Genomic DNA, 21758 nt, shown 5'->3' with positions numbered 1-21758 from the left:
CTCTGCAGCTTTTGACACTATTGATCATCATCTTCTCCTCCTCACTATGCTCCGCTCAGTCGGCCTCAACGCCACTGCGCTCTCCTGGTTCCCCTCTTATCTCTCAGACCGCACTTCCAGTGTATCATTTGCGGGCTCTGTTTCTTCCCCTCTTTCCCTTGCTGTTGGGGTTCCTCAGGGCTCGGTCCTAGGCCCCCTGCTCTTTTCTCTCTACACAGCCCCCATTGGACAAACCATCGCCAGATTTGGCTTCAGGTACCATCTTTATGCTGATGACACCCAATTATACACATCTTCCCGTGACATCACCCCTGCACTCATACAGAACACTAGTGACTGTCTTTCTGCTGTCTCTAATATCATGTCCTCGCTCTATCTGAAACTAAATCTCTCTAAGACTGAACTACTACTGTTTCCACCATCTAACAGATCTGTCCCTGATATATCCATTGCAGTGTCAGGCCTTACTATAACTCCTAGGCAGCATGCCTGCTGCCTCGGGGTCATGTTTGACGCAGACCTTTCCTTCACCCCGCATATTGAATCACTCGCACGTTCATGTCACCTCCTCCTCAAAAACATCTCCAGAATACGCCCTTTCCTCACCAGAGAAACACTAAAGACACTTATTGTCTCTCTGATTCATTCTCGCCTTGACTACTGTAACGCCTTACTAATCGGTCTTCCCCTCACTAAACTCTCCCCTCTACAATCTATTCTGAATGCAGCGGCCAGGCTCATCTATCAGGCTAGACACTACAGCGATGCCTCGGGTCTGTGCCAGTTGCTACACTGGCTGCCTATTCATTATAGAATAAAATATAAAGTTATCATCCTCCTCCACAAGGCTCTCCATAATGCCGCACCTCCCTACATTTCCTCCCTCATCTCCGTCTACTGCCCAACCCGTGCTCTCCGTTCACTCAATGGCCTAACACTTACATCCCCTATTATCAGAACCTCCCACGCTCGTATACAAGACTTCTCCCGAGCTGCATCACTTCTCTGGAATGCTCTACCCTGGACAATAAGATTAACTCCCAATTTCTACAGTTCCAAATGCAAACTAACGACACATCTTTTCAGACAGGCCTATCACAATTTCTAACGTAAACCCTTCCATGCTATAATTAGAATCCCCAAAATTTAACCCTCCTCTGTCCCCGCTCCCACATTACCCCACATGATATGATGTCTTTTCCAGATAACTTTATTTGTCCAAGCTCCATCCACATGTTACAGGACACCACTAGTGATGGCTCATAAAGTTTTGTTTGTGTAATGACAGTAACCTCTATTACAAAAGTGTCTGACCCCTGTATAAGCAATGCCGCCCCTCCTACCTCTTGTGTCACCCCCCCTCTACCTCATAGATAGTAAGCTCTTGTGAGCAGGGCCCTCAGTCCCATTGTGTGAAATGACGTTCTTTGTTATTTATCTGTCTGTATTTGAACCCTACAAAATGTACAGTGCTGCGGAATATGTTGGCGATATATAAATAAATTTATTATTATTATTGTTGTTGTTGTTGTTGTTGTTGTTGTTGTTGTTGTTGTTGTTGTTGTTGTTGTTGTTGTTGTTGTTGTTGTTGTTGTTGTTATTATTATCAAAGAAAACCACAGTTGCTGCAAAACGTAAGACTTAAGTGGCTTTCTGAATCTTGTGCTAATGAGGCTTTGCAGTAAATTGCAATCCGAATGTCTGATCCTCAAGGAGTCTCTGGTGTGCCGGGAAATCAAGAGGATTAAAGCAGACAAGGTAGACTTGTACCGCCCGAGGTGCACCGCCGCAGGCATGACGCCGCCGATCGCCGGAGTGAAATCTGGCCCGCGGAAGTATTTTGAAAGTTGAAATTTTGACAAAGTGTCTACGGAAGTGGAAATTCTCTCAGGGGGAAGCTCCCCTCGGCCCTGCCCAGGAGGGTGAGCCCCATCCCGGTCTGGCGCTCGCTGCAGGAAGGCCTCCTCGGGGGCTCCGATTTTTTTTCAAAGTGTCTGCGGAAGTGGAAGTTCTCTCAGGGGGAAGCTCCCCTCGGACCCTGCCCAGGAGGGTGAGCCCCGGCCCGACTTGCCTCCCCTAGGCCCGCCCGGTCCGGAACCCGGTTCTCCCTGCAGACCTCGCCTCGGGGCAACCCTCCAACTCCACATCTCCCGGCACTTTCCGCCGGAGTCAAAAACAGCACTACCTCTTCCTTCCGCTGGCCCTCGAGAGTCCTCACCGCTCCCCCAGGCAGGCTTCCACGGGAGGCGGATCGGACCCCACCATTAAGCCCCCTGACAAACAGCCATCCCTGGAACTCTCTCCGGGCCCGACTATTAAGCCCCACCGCCGACCCTCCGGGGCCGACTATTAAGCCCACTGCCAGAGATAGCACTCATGGTAATCTCTCTGGGCCCGACTATTAAGCCCAACCGTGACTTATGCCGGGAAATGTGACTTATGCCGGGAAATGTGACTTATGCCGGCAAATGTGACTTATGCTGGCAAATGTGACTTATGCTGGCAAATGTGACTTATGCTGGCAAATGTGACTTATGCTGGCAAATGTGACTTATGCTGGCAAATGTGACTTATGCTGGCAAATGTGACTTATGCTGGCAAATGTGACTTGTCCGCCCAACCGTGACTTATGCTGGCAAATGTGACTTGTCCGCCCAACTGTGACTTATGCTGGCAAATGTGACTTGTCCGCCCAACCGTGACTTATGCTGGCAAATGTGACTTGTCCGCCCAACTGTGACTTATGCCGGCAAATGTGACTTGTCCGCCCAACCGTGACTTATGCCTGGAAATGTGACTTGTCCGCCCAACCGTGACTTATGCCTGGAAATGTGACTTGTCCGCCCTGTGCCTGGGCTTCCATGTATTGGATATCTCTGTCATGGTACGATAACCTTACATACAATTGCTATCTTTTAGAAACCCGAGACGGATGAAGAAGAACTGATTGCGCCGAATCCTGATGACATCACCCTTGCCTAAGGCGACCACTATTCTTCATTTTTCGTGGGCTAGTTATAAAATCCTACGAGGAGAGAGGACTATGTATTTGGCTTGCCTGTGTCAATGGCTGCTCCGGTCATAAATCTTTATCTGTCATGATTTCTAAAGATTGCCTTATTGCCTGGTAGGCACAGCTCAGGTTATAACACTTTTGCAGTTCTGACTTCTCCACCTTCATTTCCTCTTTAGCTCCCAGGAGGTATCCGTTTCCTTTACATAGACTTAAGTAAGGTGGAGCGAGGGGTCGCTATTAGAGATGAGCGAACACTAAAATGTTCGAGGTTCGAAATCCGATTCGAACAGCCGCTCACTGTTCGAGTGTTCGAACGGGTTTCAAACCCCATTATAGGCTATGGGGAACATATACTCGTTAAGGGGGAAACCCAAATCCGTGTCTGGAGGGTCACCAAGTCCACTATGACACCCCAGGAAATGATACCAACACCTTGAAATGACACTGGGACAGCATGTCTAGGGGCATAAAAGTCACTTTATTTCATGGAAATCCCTGTCAGCTTGCGGTTTTCGCAAGCTAACTTTTTCCCATAGGAATGCATTGGACAGCGCTGATTGGTCGAATTCCGTATTCCATTCAGGTCCGACCTTAGACTCCGCCTCCTTCGGCAGAGCCAGCACTGATTGGCCGAAGGCTGGCCAATGCATTCCTATGGGTATGCAGAGACTCAGCTGTGTTGAGCCAGTTCTGCTCAACTACACCGTGTGCTGGTCAGCCCATCAGATGTAACAGAGCCGAGGGTGCACTAGAACCCTTGTGCACACTCAGCTCACGCTAATAGAATGCATTGGCCAGCGCTGATTGGCCAATGCATTCTATAAGCCTGATGAAGCAGAGCTGAATGTGTGTGCTTAGCTCAACTACTCCACCAGCGTAGTTGAGCTAAGCACACACATTCAGCTCTACTTCATCAGGCTAATAGAATGCATTGGCCAGCGCAGATTGGCCAGAGTACGGAATTCGACCAATCAGCGCTGGCTCTGCTGGAGGAGGCGGAGTCTAAGGTCGGACCAGAATGGAGACTGGTGTGGAGTGATCTTAGACTCCTCCTCCTCCAGCAGAGCCAGCGCTGATTGGTCAAATTCCGTACTCTGGCCAATCAGCGCTGTCCAATGCATTCCTATGGGAAAAGGTTTATCTCACAAAAATCACAATTACACACCCGATAGAGCCCCAAAAAGTTATTTTTAATAACATTCCTACCTAAATAAAGGTTATCCCTAGCTATCCCTGCCTGTACAGCTATCCCTGTCTCTTACTCACACAGTTCACATTCTCATATGACCCGGATTTGAAATCCACTATTCGTCTAAAATGGAGGTCACCTGATTTCGGCAGCCAATGACTTTTTCCGATTTTTTTCAATGCCCCCGTTGTCGTAGTTCCTGTCCCACCTCCCCTGCGCTGTTATTGGTGCAAAAAAATGCGCCAGGGAAGGTGGGAGGGGAATCAATTTTTTTTGGAGTTTGCCACGTGATGTTCGATTCGAATCGAACACATCGAACAGCCTGATATCCGATCGAACATGTGTTCGATAGAACACTGTTCGCTCATCTCTAGTCGCTATGACTGTTCTAGTTCTAGTACAAGCCTCACATAAATGACAGTACAGTGCGTTCTGCTAATCTGACACCCAGTAGCCCTGAAGTCTGGATGGTCTAGGGTAACAGAATATACCTGATGGCGTGTTTCGGGATAGGCATAGGGAAAGTCAGACTCTTCAGATGAGCAACTTGGCTTATAACCACTAGTCTGCTGCCATGTTGGAATTGGTGCCTGGCCCCGGGGCTCTTGCTGTCCACATTGGCTTATCTGTCTATTGGTGATGGTATGAACTATGTAGAGAATATCACATATCCTAAGGAGTATCACAGAATACAGCCCATACCATTGAATCCTCCTGCACCATGTGATGGTACCCAACAGCCCTGCCACTGCGAATGATACATCCTGTCACTCAGGGCCGCCATCAGGAATTTTGGGGCCCCATAAAGCCTAAGTGTCTGCCCCCCCCCCCGCCATTTTTGCTTTGCGCGCCGCGAGAAATTTAGCCCCACCCACTGTTATGTTGACTCCGCCTACTCATTAATTTCCCATTTGCCCGCACACTGTATAATCCTCCTACAGTCACCCGTAAATTATATGTCCCCCTCCGTCTCTCCCCTAGCTTCATATACACCCTTCATCTGCCCTCAGATTCATGTCCCCTCCATCTCTGCCCCCAGATTCATGTCCCCTCCATCTCTGCCCCCCGATTCATGTCCCCACATTTCTGCCCACAGATTCATGTCCCTCCATCTCTGCCCCCAGATTCATGTCCCCCCATCTCCATACCTCCCAACTTTTGAAGAGCTAAAAGAGGGACAAAATGTGTGGCGCGCTTAGCGCGCCGCAACAAATTTAGCCCCACCCACTTTTGTGTTGACTCCGCCCACTCATTAATTTGTCATGTGCCCACACACAGTATAATCCTCCTACAGTCACCCGTAAATTATATGTCCCCCCTCTATCTCTCCCCCAGTTTCATATACACCCTTCATCTGCCCCCAGTTTCATGTCCCCCTTCCATCTCTGCCCAGGGATTCATGTCCCCACATCTCTGCCCCCAGTTTCATGTCCCCTCCATCTCTGCCCCCAGATTCATGTCCCCCCAGATTCATGTCCCCTCTCCATCTCTGCCCCCAGATTCATGTCCCCATCTCTGCCCCCAGATTCATGTCCCCACAGTGTCATGCCGTCCCCTCCTTCATCTGCCCCAGTGTCATTCCGTCCTCTCTTTCATCTGTCCCCAGATTCATGTCCCCACAGTGTCATGCCGTCCTCTTCTTCATCTGCCCCCAGATTCACGTTCCACCTCCACATTAAACTTACCTTCTCCTCCGCTCCCTCGCCGCTCTCTACGCGTCTCTCTCGTTGACACATGCGGCTGAAGGAAGGAGCTGACACGGGTCAGCTCCACGCTTCGCCGCTGGGTGTCTCTCTCGCTGACACATATGCGGCTGAGCCGGGTTCCGGCTCAGCCGCATATGTGTCACCGAGAGAGGCGGCAGCGGCGAAGTGAGGAGCTGACACCGGCTCAGCCGCATATGTGTCAGCGAGAGAGGCGGCAGCGGCGAAGTCAGGAGCTGACACAGGTCAGCTCCTCTCTTCAGCCGCATATGTGTCAGCGAGACAGGCGGCAGCGGCGAAGCGAGGAGCTGACCTGTGTCAGCTCCTCGCTTCAGCCGCGTATGTGCTCAACTCAGATCTGCGTCCTCTGGCCGGGCCCCTGACACCAGTAGCAGTAGTACTGGCCTATTGGCGGACCTGCTGTCACTGTTTTATGTCCACTAGTTTCAGGGCATGTCTGGCTGAGTAGGGGCAGAGGTGGGAGCTGTGACCACATGTGGCACAATAAGATAGACAGGAGCAAAGATCATATCTGTCTGAATATGGAAATAAAATCAATCAGACCTTTTTCTAGCCTGGCAGAGGTTGTCAGCAGGATGTAGTTCTATCGATCTACAGGCTAATAAGCCGCCCCTCCGATCCATCTAATCATACATCTTTTGTGAATACGCCATAACTCCCGGGAATAAAACATATCGGTGTAATGTGCCTAACAAGAGATCCCAAATGCTTTGAGAAGTCGGGGTACGCCAGACCTGCAGCTTCAATGATACTCCATTCCCAGATGCAACCCTTGGGGACACTTGGCCAATATCCAGCATATTTTAGGGTTCCTACATAGTTAGGGTTTCTGGATCATCTGCTGGCGTCTGGATGGTCATAAAAACATAAATATGGCGGAAATGTCATTGATGTCATCATATTTTATTTCCAGTTTTTGGGCAGTCACGCTTTCACACTGACACCTGGAGCTGCTACTTCTGACTGCAATCCCCACACAACGACTTGCTGTATGGCCGTGTGTCTATCTGTAATGTGTCTTACTGTGCTGTTGGTTGTGGATTGTAATTGCCATACAGATCGCACAGGGTCTAAACTGACACATTGAAGCAAAGACAAACTTTTCAATAGTTCATGATGGTAGTGATTGTCAGGTTTGGATCACTATCACCTTGTATGCATCCCATCCTATATAATACGTGTAACTGCAGGAGACTGAAATCACCTCCAGCCATCATCCCATCCTACACGCCTCTGTGCAGACAGCTGTATATACACAATGTCCCCGCTTTTCTATTCTGCCCGGTGTATAGACATTGCTGCAGGGCAGAGCCCCATGAGAAGCGGCCCCCCTGTCTGCAGTATATATACATATATATATATATATATATATATATATATATATATATATATATATATATATATATATATATATATATATATGTATCTATCTGATGTGAGGACAGGGAGCCGGCAGTGAGCGGAGCCGCCGCCTGTGTTACCCTCCCCGGCTCTCAGCAGCTCCAGCTTGTCCCCGCATCGTACAATCAGCTTCCTGTAGCATAGAGCTTGTGGTAAAGATCCCGGGGATGGTGACAAGCGCCGGGAATAGAAGGGGGCAGCTCCCGCAGCGGTTTCATCTTCCTGCATAGATAGTGATGGACAGATGTGGGGGTGCTATGGCGGAAATCCCGGGGCCTCCTCTCCGCACCACCCCCGCACCTCCGCCAGTGACGGCCAGGGACTGTTAGGGAGGATGTCGGGGAGTGGGGAGACACGAAGAATGGAAGCTCTCCTGTCCGGTTCTAGCCGGTAATGGGCTCTGATCCCGGGCAGGGAAGCACACGGGGAGAGCGGAGCTTGACTCTGGCCCTGTGCTGAGTGACAGCCAATAGGAGGTGAGGCCGAGGCCGCTCAGCAGCCAATCAGTGCGCACCGCTGTGCATATAAGAGGCGGCGGCTGCTTCGGCCCCAGTGTTTTCCCGTCTAGGAAAGGAATTAGAGCTCGATTCGTATCATGGCAGAAACCGCGCCCGCCGCTGCCGCTGCTCCCCCTCCCGCCGAACCGGCCGCCAAATCCAAGAAGCAGCCGAAGAAAGCAGCCGCAGGGGGCGCCAAGAAGAGCAAGAAATCCTCCGGTCCCACCGTGTCCGAGCTGATCGTCAAAGCCGTGTCCGCCTCCAAGGAGCGCAGTGGGGTGTCTGTGGCCGCCCTGAAGAAGGTGCTGGCTGCTGGTGGCTACGATACAGACAAGAACCGCAGCCGTGTCAAGCTGGGCCTTAAGGCTCTGGTGACCAAGGGAACCCTGATCCAGGTGAAAGGCAGCGGCGCCTCCGGCTCCTTCAAGCTGAACAAGAAGCAGGCGGAGAGTAAGGACAAGGCGGCCAAGAAGAAGCCTGCAGCGGCCAAGCCCAAGAAAGCTGCCGCCAAGAAGCCCGCGGCTAAGTCTCCTAAGAAGGCGCCGACCGCGGCCAAGAGCCCGAAGAAAGCCAAGAAGCCTGCCGCGGCCGCCAAGAAGGCGGCTCCTAAAGCCAAGAAGGTGACGAAGAGCCCGGCTAAGAAGGCGGCTAAGCCCAAAGCTGCCAAGAGCCCAGCTAAGAAGGCTGCCAAGCCCAAAGCTGCCAAGAGTCCGGCTAAGAAGGCTGCTAAAGCCAAGAAGCCCGCGGCTAAGAAATAAGCCCGAGCCGCCCTGTACTTGTCCCACAAAGGCTCTTCTCAGAGCCACCACCTTGTCCCGGCAGAGCTGTATGATCGCTATCTCCCCAGCCAGCGGGGGGCGGGGGCGTCATATTAACGGCAATCCTATGACCAGGGCTCCATTCCCGTATCCGCACCGACACATGAGCGGTCACTACAGGGTAACATCCCCGCAGGTTTCTCCAGGTGACCGGTCCAGCGGGGTAGTAATGAGGACTAAAAGCTGAGGCCGCTGAGGGTTTATAGGGGCAGTAATCCAGTAGATTGGCCGCGCATCCTCCTCGTTACTGGCGGGGGCCTCTGTCTGGATAAAGGGGGAGGAGGAGGAGGAGGAGGAGGAGGAATTGTCAGTATGTCTGAGCTACACAATCCCTGCAGTCCCGAATGCAGCCTGATGCCGGGGGTCGCTGCGGTGTACGGCGGGCGGCTGTGTGCGTGCTTGTGGTAGGGGGACAAACGATACATACTCCCAGGTCTGTATCAGATCAGCGGGGAACGAGCCTGGACGCCCGGGAGGTTGTACTGGGGGAGAAGGGGGATGAGGCTGGGTGACAAGCGCTCTCAGGGGAGCCCCCGCCTGACACTACTCGTTCCTACACAGGCTGAGGAGGGGGCTCCCCTGAGAGCTCTTGTCACCCAGCCTCATCCCCTTCTCCCCCAGTACAACCTCCCGGCGTCCAGGCTCGTTCTCCCCTGAGAGCGCACACCGTTATTTCGGGGTCACTTCTGGACCCAGAAACTCGGATCTTTGCTGCCTCCTGTTCAGCGTGTTCTCTTGTATTTATAACGCACTGTCTGTGCTGCAGCTGAATGACTTGTCTGGGGGAGCTCCGGCTCCCAGCAGTAGGTTTGTGATGACACTGGGGCGGGTGGAGAAAGCCGGCAGACGTCCATTGTCTCCGGGGCCGAGCTGAGAGCGGCAGCAGGGACAGGGAGAGGCGGCGAGAACTGTAGGATATGAGCGGGAAAGCTCCGAATCACTAACGGGTGAAAGTTCTGCCAATCAGAGGAGGAAAGCAGGGGAGGGGGGGAGTGGCTTCAGGACACGCCCCATAATTGCGTCATCATAGCAGGGTTCTCCTTCTGGTCCGACCACTCTCTATATAAAAAGGCGGCTGTGCGGAGGGACGCTTATTCTAGTCTGTCAGCAGCAGCACAGAAGATGTCCGGTCGCGGTAAAGGAGGGAAAGGTCTCGGCAAGGGCGGTGCCAAGCGGCACAGGAAGGTGCTCCGGGATAACATCCAGGGCATCACCAAGCCTGCCATCCGCCGTCTAGCTCGCAGAGGAGGCGTCAAGCGCATCTCCGGTCTCATCTATGAGGAGACTCGCGGTGTCCTGAAAGTCTTCCTGGAGAACGTCATCCGTGACGCCGTCACCTACACCGAGCACGCCAAGAGGAAGACCGTCACCGCCATGGACGTGGTGTACGCGCTCAAGCGCCAGGGCCGCACTCTCTACGGCTTCGGAGGTTAATTCCGCCGCTCCCCGACTCTCTACTACATAACCCAAAGGCTCTTCTCAGAGCCGCCACATCCTCCAGAGAACAGAGCTGTCCCCGCCACCCACCTCTCCTCTGCCCTCTAGGGCTGGAGCTGTCGCTGCGGCTACTGTAGGAATACCGGAGAGCGTGGAGATAAACGCTCTTAAGCTTCAGGGAACGTGTGAACAAATGCATAAATCTTAAGAGCGTTCCTGTCGCTGTACAGTGTGCACTGCCTAAAGTTTCTCCTTTACTTTGCCAGTGTGCGCAGATGTAGATACACGCGATAGATACGAGGTTATCAGGCGGATAAGTTCCTTCGCCTTGAGGATAATACAAACAGTGCGGTGTAACGTCCATAAATACAATGACAAAACGGATCGGGATAAATAAAGCCTCTGGTCCGGGGAATAAACACCAGAAATGAAGGGCTCAGCAGCTCTAGTGTGGAAGGGGTGGGGGGGCTCTTAGAAGAGCCTTTGGGGTGATAGTACAGAGCAGGTGATGGAGCCGATTACTTGGCGCTGGTGTACTTGGTGACGGCCTTGGTGCCCTCGGACACGGCGTGCTTGGCCAACTCTCCGGGCAGCAGCAGGCGCACGGAGGTCTGGATCTCCCGGGAGGTGATGGTGGAGCGCTTGTTATAGTGAGCCAGGCGGGAGGCTTCTCCTGCGATGCGCTCAAAGACGTCGTTGACGAAGGAATTCATGATGCTCATGGCCTTGGAAGAAATGCCGGTGTCGGGGTGGACCTGCTTCAGCACCTTGTACACGTAGATGGCATAGCTCTCCCTCCTGGCCCTCTTACGCTTCTTGCCGTCCTTCTTCTGGGCCTTGGTCACGGCTTTCTTGGAGCCCTTCTTGGGCGCTGGGGCAGACTTGGCGGGATCAGGCATGGTAGCACGGCGATCTTTTCCCACACGAGAATGAGAGAAAATAATGTCTGTGCTCCTCCCAGCGCAGCCCTATTTATAGGCGGGCTATGCAAATGAGCGCCGCTGTCTGCGCGCTGTTCTACTGGACCAGCAAGTCATGTGACCAGTGCCAGCATCATAATCCCCGCCCTCCGCAGCTGATTGGCGCTTCCACCAGGTTTGAATTTCCCTCCGTTTCTCTCCTCAGGTTTACAGGTTCTAATCGCCTCGTTATGTTGCGGGGGGGAACGCCACAGATTGTCCCCTGTGTAGCCTGATGCATGCCGGCGGGGGCTGTACAGCGCCGTGCTGCACGGGGTCTGGGGGAGGGGCATGAGCGCTAATGCTGGACTGTAGAAATAAACCAATGAGATGGAGGGGGCGGGCTTTCCATGAGCCAATGAGGACGAGCCCCGGCTGTATAAATATGTCGCTCTTTCCGCTCCTCAGCTCATATCACCGCTGTGTAACGTCTATACTGAAGCGATGGCAAGAACCAAGCAGACCGCCCGCAAATCCACCGGAGGGAAAGCTCCCCGCAAGCAGCTGGCCACTAAGGCCGCCAGGAAGAGCGCTCCCGCCACCGGCGGAGTGAAGAAGCCTCACCGCTACCGCCCTGGTACAGTCGCTCTGCGTGAAATCCGCCGCTACCAGAAGTCCACCGAGCTGCTGATCCGTAAGCTTCCCTTCCAGCGCCTGGTTCGAGAGATCGCCCAGGACTTCAAGACGGATCTCCGCTTCCAGAGCTCCGCCGTCATGGCCCTGCAAGGAAGTTAGCGAAGCTTACCTGGTCGGGCTCTTTGAGGACACCAACCTGTGCGCCATCCACGCCAAGAGGGTCACCATCATGCCCAAAGACATCCAGCTGGCCCGCAGGATTCGTGGGGAGAGGGCTTAAATCTGCCCAGGCACCGTCTGACAACACAAAGGCTCTTCTCAGAGCCACCAAATCCTCCCTCAGACGAGCTGTAGCCGTTGTCTTTCTCCTCTCGGGAGGGGAGAAGAGAAGCCTTCACTGGCTGCTAATAGAGAGGTTACCCTTTCCCTTACAGTCACTGAGTTAGCGATATCTCGTCTCCCTCCTTTGTATGTATAACAGGCACATATGTAACTGCAGCGCCCTCTACAGTAACCTGAGCGCCGCCCCCACTGACTGCTGACTCAATCTTACTTCGCAGCAGCAGCAGCGGAGGATGTAATAGACAGGCGGAGGCTTGAAATTCGCGTCCTTTCTCCCTTTGCACCACCTGACGCTGCCGGTTCTCGCGCGGGTTGTAACGGTCACTGAATGAATGGGAATCTACGATTGAGCGGGAAGATAGACAAAGGTTCGCCCGGATCAGCCCTTTAACGCCCGTTTCATCGGCACTTCTAAACCTGCCACCGTGGGCTGTGCCCTGGCGGGGAGAGAGGATTAGGATGAGCACAGCCATTACTATCCCTAACTGACCCTGCGCCCGCACCACATCTCCCTCCCTCCCTCCTCTCCGTCGCTAGTATGTGCCTACTCCGCGCATCTCTCCCTAGCGCCTTCTACAATGACCTGAGCGCCGCTGAATCTTCTTCAGTTGGGGAGGGTTTGAAATTCGCGCCCATTCTCTCTGCACCACGTGACGCTGCCGGCTCTCGCGCGGGTTGTAACGGTCACTGAATGGGAATTGCAAAACCACCAACCGTGTGAGCGGGGAGATAGACAAAGGTTCACCCGGATCAGCCCTTTAACGCCCGTTTCATCGGCACTTGTAAGCCTGCCACCGTGGGCTGTGCCCTGGCGGGGAGAGAGGATTAGGATGAGCACAGCCATTACTATCCCTAACTGACAAGACCCTGCGCCCGCAACCACATCTCCCTCCCTCCTCTCCGTACCTAGTATATGCCTACTCCGCACATCCTTCTACAATAACCTGAGGGCCGCCCCAGTCCGCTGCTGAATCTTCTTCAGTGGGAGAGGGCTCAGCTCTGGGGAGGTTTTGAAATTCGCGCCCCTTCTCTCTGCGCCACGTGACGCTGCCGGCTCTCGCGCGGATTGTAACGGTCACTGCGACTGAGCGGGAATTTCAAAACCACCAACCGTGTGAGCGGGGAGAAAAGACAAAGCGTCACCCGGAGGAGCCGGCGCTCACCTCGGCTTTGTATCAGCGCGCGCCCGCCCGCCCGTTCGTTATATCTAAGCTCCGCTTATACTACCTGCCTGGGAAGAGAGCATTAGCAGATTACCACCAGCCCGACCTGACACAAAACCCCGCGCCCGCACCACATCTCCCTACAGAGTGAATCCTCCTCCCGCTCAGTCACCCCACGGTGCTTCCCTGTAAGGGCCGCCGGTCGGGCCAGGAGTTGGCTTCAGAATAGACGGACAGCCCGTATTGTAGACAGGAGGCAGCTCTGCTGTAGACAAGGTGGTGGCTCTTAGAAGAGCCTTTGCTTGTATAGACGGATGGGGTGGGAGCGGCGCTCACTTGCTCTTGCTGGGCTTGCTGCTCTCGGTCTTCTTGGGCAGCAGCACGGCCTGGATGTTGGGCAGGACGCCTCCCTGGGCGATGGTCACGCCACCCAGCAGTTTGTTCAGCTCCTCGTCATTGCGCACGGCCAGCTGCAGGTGACGGGGGATGATGCGGGTCTTCTTGTTGTCCCGTGCAGCATTACCAGCCAACTCCAGGATCTCAGCGGTCAGATACTCCAGTACGGCCGCCAGGTAGACGGGAGCACCAGCACCAACCCTCTCGGCGTAGTTGCCCTTGCGGAGAAGCCTGTGCACACGACCGACGGGGAACTGAAGTCCCGCCCGGGATGAGCGGGTCTTGGCCTTAGCACGAGCTTTGCCTCCTTGCTTGCCGCGTCCAGACATGGTTCGTGGATCGTCAGTTACTGTAATGGAACACAGAATATCCTGCCCTGTACCGGCTCCTCCTGCCTTATATATATAGTTCTGCCCCGCCCTCCTGCAACTCTCATTGGACACATCTCAAGCCGCCAATAGAGGCCAGATTTGTGGAACCACCAATCCGCTTCAGCAGGCGGGGCTTGCAAAAGTCACATGGTTTGCTGGTCCAGTAGAACAGCGCACAGACAGCGGCGCTCATTTGCATAGCCCGCCTATAAATAGGGCTGCGCTGGGAGGAGCACAGACATTACTTTCTCTCATTCTCGTGTGAAAGAGATCTCCGTGTTATACCATGCCTGATCCCGCCAAGTCTGCCCCAGCGCCCAAGAAGGGCTCCAAGAAAGCCGTGACCAAGGCCCAGAAGAAGGACGGCAAGAAGCGTAAGAGGGCCAGGAAGGAGAGCTATGCCATCTACGTGTACAAGGTGCTGAAGCAGGTCCACCCCGACACCGGTATCTCCTCCAAGGCCATGGTCGTCATGAATTCCTTCGTCAACGACATCTTCGAGCGCATCGCAGGAGAAGCCTCCCGCCTGGCTCACTACAACAAGCGCTCCACCATCACCTCCCGGGAGATCCAGACCGCCGTGCGCCTGCTGCTGCCCGGAGAGTTGGCCAAGCACGCCGTGTCCGAGGGCACCAAGGCCGTCACCAAGTACACCAGCGCCAAGTAATCGGCTCCATCACCTGCTCTGTACTATCACCCCAAAGGCTCTTCTAAGAGCCCCCCACACCTTCCACACTAGAGCTGCTGAGCCCTCCATTTCTGGCTTCTTGCTGCTGCTGCTGCTGCACGTGTTTCTACCCAGAACCTATCTTTCCAGCTATTTTCTTGTACTTGCTAGACTTACTATACACCCAAAGAGAAGCTCTAATCTCCGGCTTGCTACATTGACATCTCTACGAGGTGCAGTGCACGCACCTGCGATTGGAGGGTTAAACTAAGCTGCTACTTATCGGCCCGAGCTGCCGGCACGGGGGTTACACTGCAGAGCCGCAGTAGGACTACTTCTAGGGACCTGTTCACAAAGCTTAGATTCCGAAGGTTTGGACCGTTTTCTTCTTCTACTCTCTCCAGTATTCCAGCAGTGATGACATTACAGCCTACAGGAGGCGTCTGCAGCCCCAGACCTACAAGGCAGAGGAGAGGTGGGTGGCGGGGACAGCTCTGTTCTCAGGAGGATGTGGCGGCTCTGAGAAGAGCCTTTGGGTTATGAAGTAGAGAGTCGGGGAGCGGCGGAATTAGCCTCCGAAGCCGTAGAGAGTGCGGCCCTGACGCTTGAGCGCGTACACCACGTCCATGGCGGTGACGGTCTTCCTCTTGGCGTGCTCGGTGTAGGTGACGGCGTCACGGATGACGTTCTCCAGGAAGACTTTCAGGACACCGCGAGTTTCCTCATAGATGAGACCGGAGATGCGCTTGACGCCTCCTCTGCGAGCCAGACGGCGGATGGCAGGCTTGGTGATGCCCTGGATGTTATCCCGGAGCACCTTCCTGTGCCGCTTGGCACCGCCCTTGCCGAGACCTTTCCCTCCTTTACCGCGACCAGACATCTTCTGTGCTGCTGACAGACTAGAACAAGCGTCCCTCCGCACAGCCGCCTTTTTATATAGAGAGTGGTCGGACCAGAAGGAGAACCCTGCATTGATGACGTAATTCTTCGGCGTGACTCCTACAAGCCCCTCCTCTGTCTCGCGCTGATTGGCTGACATAAGACAATGGATCACTTTGAATTTCCCGCTCATTCTCCCATTGCCGAGGGTCAGCGGTCAGCGGCTCCTTCTAGCCGGCCTACTAGATAACATGCAGGGCGCTGTTCTCACTGCTCCAGACCTTCTTCTCTGTCAATAGGACTATTGCATTCCGGAGCCGCACCCCCTCCTCCCCGGATCTAATTCTTCTCCCGGCTGCGGGATCTCCTCTCTGCCCCCTATGGGCATCCTTGTGTAATCGCCGCGAGGCTGCAGTTATAGTGAACCCCGGGTGCGGGCTGTGCAGTTCCACGCTGATCCAGATGGGGGCGCGGGGAACAAACGGCACAGCTCGAAAGACCCTGTATATACGGATCCCAGCCAGCAGGTGGCGCACAGATACTACATAGGACGGTTACCGGGGCTCTAATTCTGTCGTTAGACGATCGTCTTTAACCCTTTCCCGGCAATGGCATTTTTTTTTTTTTTTTTTGTTTCGTTTTTTACTCCCCTCCTTCTAAGCCCCATAACTTTTTTATTTCTCCGCTCCCAGAGCCATATGAGGTCTTAATTTTTGCGGGACAAATTTTTCTTCCTGATGCCACCATTAATTATTCTATATAATGTACTGGGAAGCAGGAAAAACCATCAGAATGGGGTGGATTTGAAGAAAAAAATGCATTTCTGCGACATTCTTACAGGCTTTGGTTTTACGGCGTTCACTGTGCAGCCAAAATGACATGTCCCCTGTATTCTGTGTTTCGGTACGGTTCCAGGGATACCACATTTCTATGGTTTTATTTAAATTTCGACCCCTTAAAAAAAATTCCAAAACTGTTTTGTTTTGTTTTTTTCTAAAAGTCGCCATATTCCGACAGCCGTAACTTTTTTATACGTCCGTGTACAGAGATGTGTATGGCGTCTTTTTTTGCGGGGTCGGGTGTACTCTTTAGTTCTACCATTTTCGGGAAATGTTATTGCTTTGATCACTTTTTATTCCAATTTATATCAGAATCAAAACACTGAAAAAAAAAAAAAAAAACGGCACTTTGGCACTTTTGACTATTTTTCCCGCTACAGCGTTTACCGAACAGGAAAGATATTTTTATAGATTTTTAGAGCGGGCAATTTTGGACGCGGGGATACCTAACATGTATGTGTTTCACAGTTTTTAACTACTTTTATATGTGTTCTAGGGAAAGGGGAGTGATTTGAATTTGTAATTCTTTTTATGTTTTATTATTATTATTTTATTTTTATTTTAACTTTATTTATTTGATTTTTTTTCCCATTTATTAGACCCCCTACGGGCGTTGAACCCCAGGGGGTCTGATCACTAATGCATTGCAATGCTAAAGCAAAAAATCATCCTTTCTTTTGCAGGCTGCATAGACCAGCCTGCAAAAGAGAGCATTTGCAGACAAGCCTGGGAGCCTTGTAAAGGCTCCCGGCTGTCATGCCAACGTGACGTCGGCCCTGGAGCATGCTCCAGGAGCAGGCGACCACCGGCAAAATGGCGGCGCCCATGCGTCGCCGGAAAAATGGCGCCTCCGGCGCCTTTGACCGTGGCGCCGCAGGGGTTAATGCCTTAAAGCAGTAGACACCCGGCGGCTATGGCGGCCGCCCGGCTCCCGAGCGGTCGCCATAGTTACAGACCCGACATGCGCCGTACTATTACGGCGCATGTCGGGAAGGGGTTAAAAAGGCCATTCTACTCCCACCTTCCAGTCTCTTCTTCTCCTCTTTGCTGTTTCTGTCAAAATCTGTTTATTGCAGTATGCAAATCCCGCTCATGGAACTCAGGGGGATTGCCCCTCTTGCTCCGAGCACCCCCACGTCATAACCTCTCGCCGCCCCTTAGTTCTTAATTCTCTTCACGCCCCTCTTCATATTCATCTCCTGACACTCTGCCTTGCGTACTCATCCGACGCTGTGCTACACGCCCCATGAAGAGGGGCATGAACAGAATGAACTAAAAGGAGCTTGTGCTGTTGTTAGGACTAAGGGAAAACAGATGATGAATAATAATAGAATAATACATTTTATTTTTATAGTGCCAACGTATTCTGCAGCGCTGTACAACTTGTAGGGTTCAAATACAGAGAGAAAAATGCATTACAAAGAAATAGTCACGTCACACAATGGGACTGAGGGCCCTGCTCGCAAGAGCTTACAATCTGTGAGGTAAAGGGGGTGGCACAAGAGGTAGCAGGGGCGGCATTGCTTATACAGGGGTCAGACAATATTGTAATAGTGGTGACTGTCTTTACACAAACATAAACCTGTAGGAGCCGTCACCGTCACTGCCTATATCTCCTCCGGCTTTACAGCTCAGGTTTACGTACAGAAGGTGTCATCTGCAGAATAAGGGGAGAAAAAAAAAAAAAAAAAAAAGAAAAGGCAAAATAGTGCAGTATGCTGCTACGTCGTCTCGCCTGGTACGGCGCCCCGCGCCTTATGCTGCACCCCTCTACATTTTACACAGACCTGTTCCGCACCACATAATGCCGTCCCCAAAGACTGATGACCATTAGGCCAATACCGATTGGATTATTCCAACAGGCAATGGCTGACAGGCAATGATATATTCCCCAATTGCTCCATCCTCCACCAGCCCTCCTGTTCGATTCTAGGTAATGCTGTACATCATATGCAGGAGCTGAATAACATCACCCAAAAGGATTGTGCACAGAACTACTTTAAATATAGGACAACTAGTGAACCCGAACTGTACCCTATGGCAGCGAGGGAGCCCTCTCGGCCCTCCTGAATACAGCAGAACAGTCCCAAATTCCAGGTGCTGTCTCGCAGTCCTTTGGCGGTGGCTCCCAAATAACCTGCATATCACTTAAGAATGGCACTATATTATGCGGGGGCCCTCTGACGGGATGTTCTACTGACTGGGGCCCCTCCCTACAACATATTCTTGTTTGAAATGGTTATGGGTGCTGCAGCGGCATCTCATACACTTGAACAGGGTACAACTACAGTACCCACAACTGCGGTTGTAAGAACACAGCGAATAAGCAGCGCCCCACATTTAAACAATAATGGGATTTGCCTGCTCCGAGAAACAGTTGATCTGTGGGGTCCTAACAGTCTAAGGGATCAGTAGGGATTAGAGATGAGCCAACAGCGTTCCATCGAATTGGTATTCAGGCTGCTCAAGATATTCCATTCCAATTGAATACCACGCGGCAAACGCACTAAAAATTTGTATCCCCTCCCACCTTCCCTGGCGCTTTTTCTTTCTTTTTTTTTTTTTTTTGTGCAGGGGAGGTGGGACAGGAACTACGACAACCGCGGCATCGAAAAAAAAAAAAAAAAGTCAGAAAAAGTAATTGGCTGGCTGAATCAGGTGACCTCCGCTTCATATGAATGGGGGATTTCAGATTCGGTTCATATGAGACTGTGAACTATGTGACTGTGAGACAGGGATAGATATACTGTGGGAGGGGGAGGGGGCATGGCTAGCCGGCAACCAGAGCGGTCGCATCTGCTGTGAGCTCCTGACTTGGACACTTTCATCCGTTTCTTACCGGCGGTGATCTCAGCCATCCATACAGATAACAACCCCGAGGCTCTCCTCCAAGCCTCTGTCTGCTATTTTGGGGTGTTATTTCACACTTTTACAGCGCTCCTGAGGATATAAACTGTTGCGGCCTTCTGTCCCACAGGACCCGGCCGCCATCTTGTTTTTGGACTTACCTGCTGCCGACTTGTTCCAGCTCCCGGCGTAGTCCCTCGCAGCTCTGGACCGCTCATCCGACCCAGGAGAGGACCTCTGGCGCGTTCCAGCCACTTACTGCCTTCATCCAGCTCTCTTACTTTACCGGGCAGCTGATCATAGGAGTCACGACCGCCATTTTGTTTTTTTTGCGGCCTGCCTTCTTCTGGAGTCACCACGGCCTGCGGAGCGCAGGAGACATCTCCCGCGACATCACAGCTGCTTCTGGTTCTGGAGCAGCCTGGAGAGGAGGTATTTCGAGGTACGGAACCTCAGATTCTGGATCTCTTCTCCCAGACCCGGCAGCCATTTTGAGTAGGCCTCACTAGGATCCCTAGCCTAAAGTGTAAGGGCCGGCCCCTGATGTGACTTCTACGCAGAACCCAGATCCGGAAGAAGGGGTGTGACTTGCCGGACAGCTATCCGGCTGTGATTTGCGCCCAGCTCCAGACCTACCCATCTTGGAGCGCAGCCTGCCTCTCTGCATGAAGCAGCAGCTACAGACCAACTACACTGAGACGCCTGCAGCTGCCCTTCAGTTTAACCCACTCGTATCCTGACATGGAGGTGAGCCGAATCTGCATTTCTCCCTTCCCCTGGAGTTGGAAACAGTAGCAGGCCACATTAATCTGCACTTGAGGACCTATGATAAGATAAGATAATCCTTTAATAGTCCTACATTGGGGAAATTCCAGCATGTTACAGCAGCCTAGTAATACAGGATAATACACAGTAATATAATACAGACGCAGACACACATATGCTGAGAAGAGAAGATATACTAGGAGTCCATGGCAGCTAAGGAACGGAAGAGAAAGAAGGAAGACTTCATGGTCATCGTCATAGTCATTTAGTTGTCTGTGCGGAGTGTCTTCGCTTGGTCTGATGTAAATTATACAGCCCGGTCGCGGTTGGAAGGAAGGACCTGCGATAGCTTCTTCTCACACTTGGGGTGAAGCAGACGGTCACTTACAGTGCTGCCAAGTCCCATCAAGGTCCCATACATGGGGTGGGATTTGTTCTCCCGCATGGAGGTCACCACAGACAGTATCCTTCTGTCACCCACCACCTGTACTGGGTCCAGGGGGCTCCCCAGGACAGAGCTGGCCCTCCTGATCAGCCTGTCACGTCTGTTTCTGTCCCTGGTTGATGGACTGCACCCCCAGCAGGCCACACCGAAAAAGATGGCTGAGGCAACCACAGAGTTGAAGAAGGCCCTAAGAAGTGTCCCCTGGACTCCGAAGGCCCTCAGCCACCTGAGCAGGTAGAGTCTGCTGTGGCCCTTTCTGTGCAGCGCCTCCAGGTGATCAGCCCAGTCTAGTTTATTAGTGAGGAGCACGCCCAGGTACTTACAGGTCCTGACTATCTCAATACATATTCCCTGGATCTCCACCGGGGTCGGAGCACCTCTCCGTTTACTAAAGTCCACCACCATCTCCTTGGTCTTCCCAGCATTAATACTGAGCTGGTTCCGCTGGCACCATTCAACAAAGTCCAGGTTTAAGTCTCTGTATTCCCTATCGTCGCCATCAGTGATAAGGCCGACTATAGCAGAGTCATCGGAGGACTTCTGTAAGTAACAGCTGGATGAGTTGTGCCTGAAGTCAGCAGTGTACAGTGTGAAGAGAAATGGGGCAAGAACTGGACCTTGTGGTGCCCCCGTACTACAGATCACAGTGTCAGACACACAGTCCCGGGCTCTCACATACTGAGGGCGGGTTGTCAGGTAGTCTAGGGTCCAGTTGGACAGGTGATGGTCCACTCCACCAAGGTTCAGCTTTTCCCTCAGTAGCCCTTGCTGAATGGTGTTGAACGCACTGGAGAAGTCAAAGAACAATATTCTCACAGTGTTCCCGGGTTTCTCTAGGTGAGAGAGAACTCTATGAAGAAGGTGGATGATGGCGTCATCTACCCCAATGCCCGGCCGATAGGCAAACTGGAGGGGGTCCAGAGCGGAGCTCACTAGGGGGTGTAGGTGTGTCAGGACCAGTCTCTCTGGGACCTTCATCAGGTGAGATGTCAGTGCTACGGGTCGGTAGTCATTGTAGCCCACCGGGTTGGGTATCTTTGGGACTGGCACCACACAAGATGTTTTCCACAGTCGAGGTACCACTCCCAGCTTTAGACTCGTATTGTACATGTGTGTAATAATACCACACAGCTGGTCACTGCACATTTTAAGAACTCTTGCGCTTATACCATCAGGTCCTCCGGCCTTGTCTGCTTTAATAAACCCTTCTGCTACCCTCCTCCCCTATATCTCCTCTCCGGAAAGTTTTACATTCATATCCCATAAGTGGTGTCCCTGACCCTCGATATCTACGGTCCTCGGCTAGAGTTATTCTACATTCTTTCCGCACTCCCACACCTGGGCTTTCTTGCCCTCCCCTGCAGCCCCCTGCCGCCTTCTCTAACAGGGTCTCATCCGAACCTCCCCTGTGGATTAGTCGTAGCAGT

General features: G+C 52.7%; 3 protein-coding genes and 1 pseudogene across 3 annotated transcripts; 3 read left to right on the top strand and 1 right to left on the bottom strand.

The window, feature by feature from the left end:
- The first annotated feature begins 7906 nt into the window (after window positions 1-7906).
- LOC142219080 (histone H1.03-like) lies at window positions 7907-8607 on the top strand. Its single transcript, XM_075288042.1, has one exon. The coding sequence runs from the start codon at window positions 7926-7928 to the stop codon at window positions 8583-8585; it is 660 nt and encodes a 219-aa protein (XP_075144143.1). The 5' UTR covers window positions 7907-7925; the 3' UTR covers window positions 8586-8607.
- A 2868-nt stretch (window positions 8608-11475) lies between these two features.
- On the top strand, window positions 11476-12122 carry LOC142183574 (histone H3-like; annotated as a pseudogene).
- A 1223-nt stretch (window positions 12123-13345) lies between these two features.
- LOC142183435 (histone H2A type 2-B) lies at window positions 13346-13898 on the bottom strand. The gene has a single exon (XM_075258518.1). The coding sequence runs from the start codon at window positions 13845-13847 to the stop codon at window positions 13455-13457; it is 393 nt and encodes a 130-aa protein (XP_075114619.1). The 5' UTR covers window positions 13848-13898; the 3' UTR covers window positions 13346-13454.
- A 247-nt stretch (window positions 13899-14145) lies between these two features.
- On the top strand, window positions 14146-14614 carry LOC142183436 (histone H2B type 1-O-like). The gene has a single exon (XM_075258519.1). The coding sequence runs from the start codon at window positions 14176-14178 to the stop codon at window positions 14554-14556; it is 381 nt and encodes a 126-aa protein (XP_075114620.1). The 5' UTR covers window positions 14146-14175; the 3' UTR covers window positions 14557-14614.
- Window positions 14615-21758: the final 7144 nt, after the last annotated feature.

This window comes from Leptodactylus fuscus, chromosome 10, assembly GCF_031893055.1.
Source record: "Leptodactylus fuscus isolate aLepFus1 chromosome 10, aLepFus1.hap2, whole genome shotgun sequence".
In the NCBI taxonomy this organism is placed as follows: Eukaryota; Metazoa; Chordata; class Amphibia; order Anura; family Leptodactylidae; genus Leptodactylus; species Leptodactylus fuscus.
The sequence above is the reverse complement of the archived record's forward strand: the minus strand, read 5'-3'. Positions and strand labels throughout refer to the sequence as shown.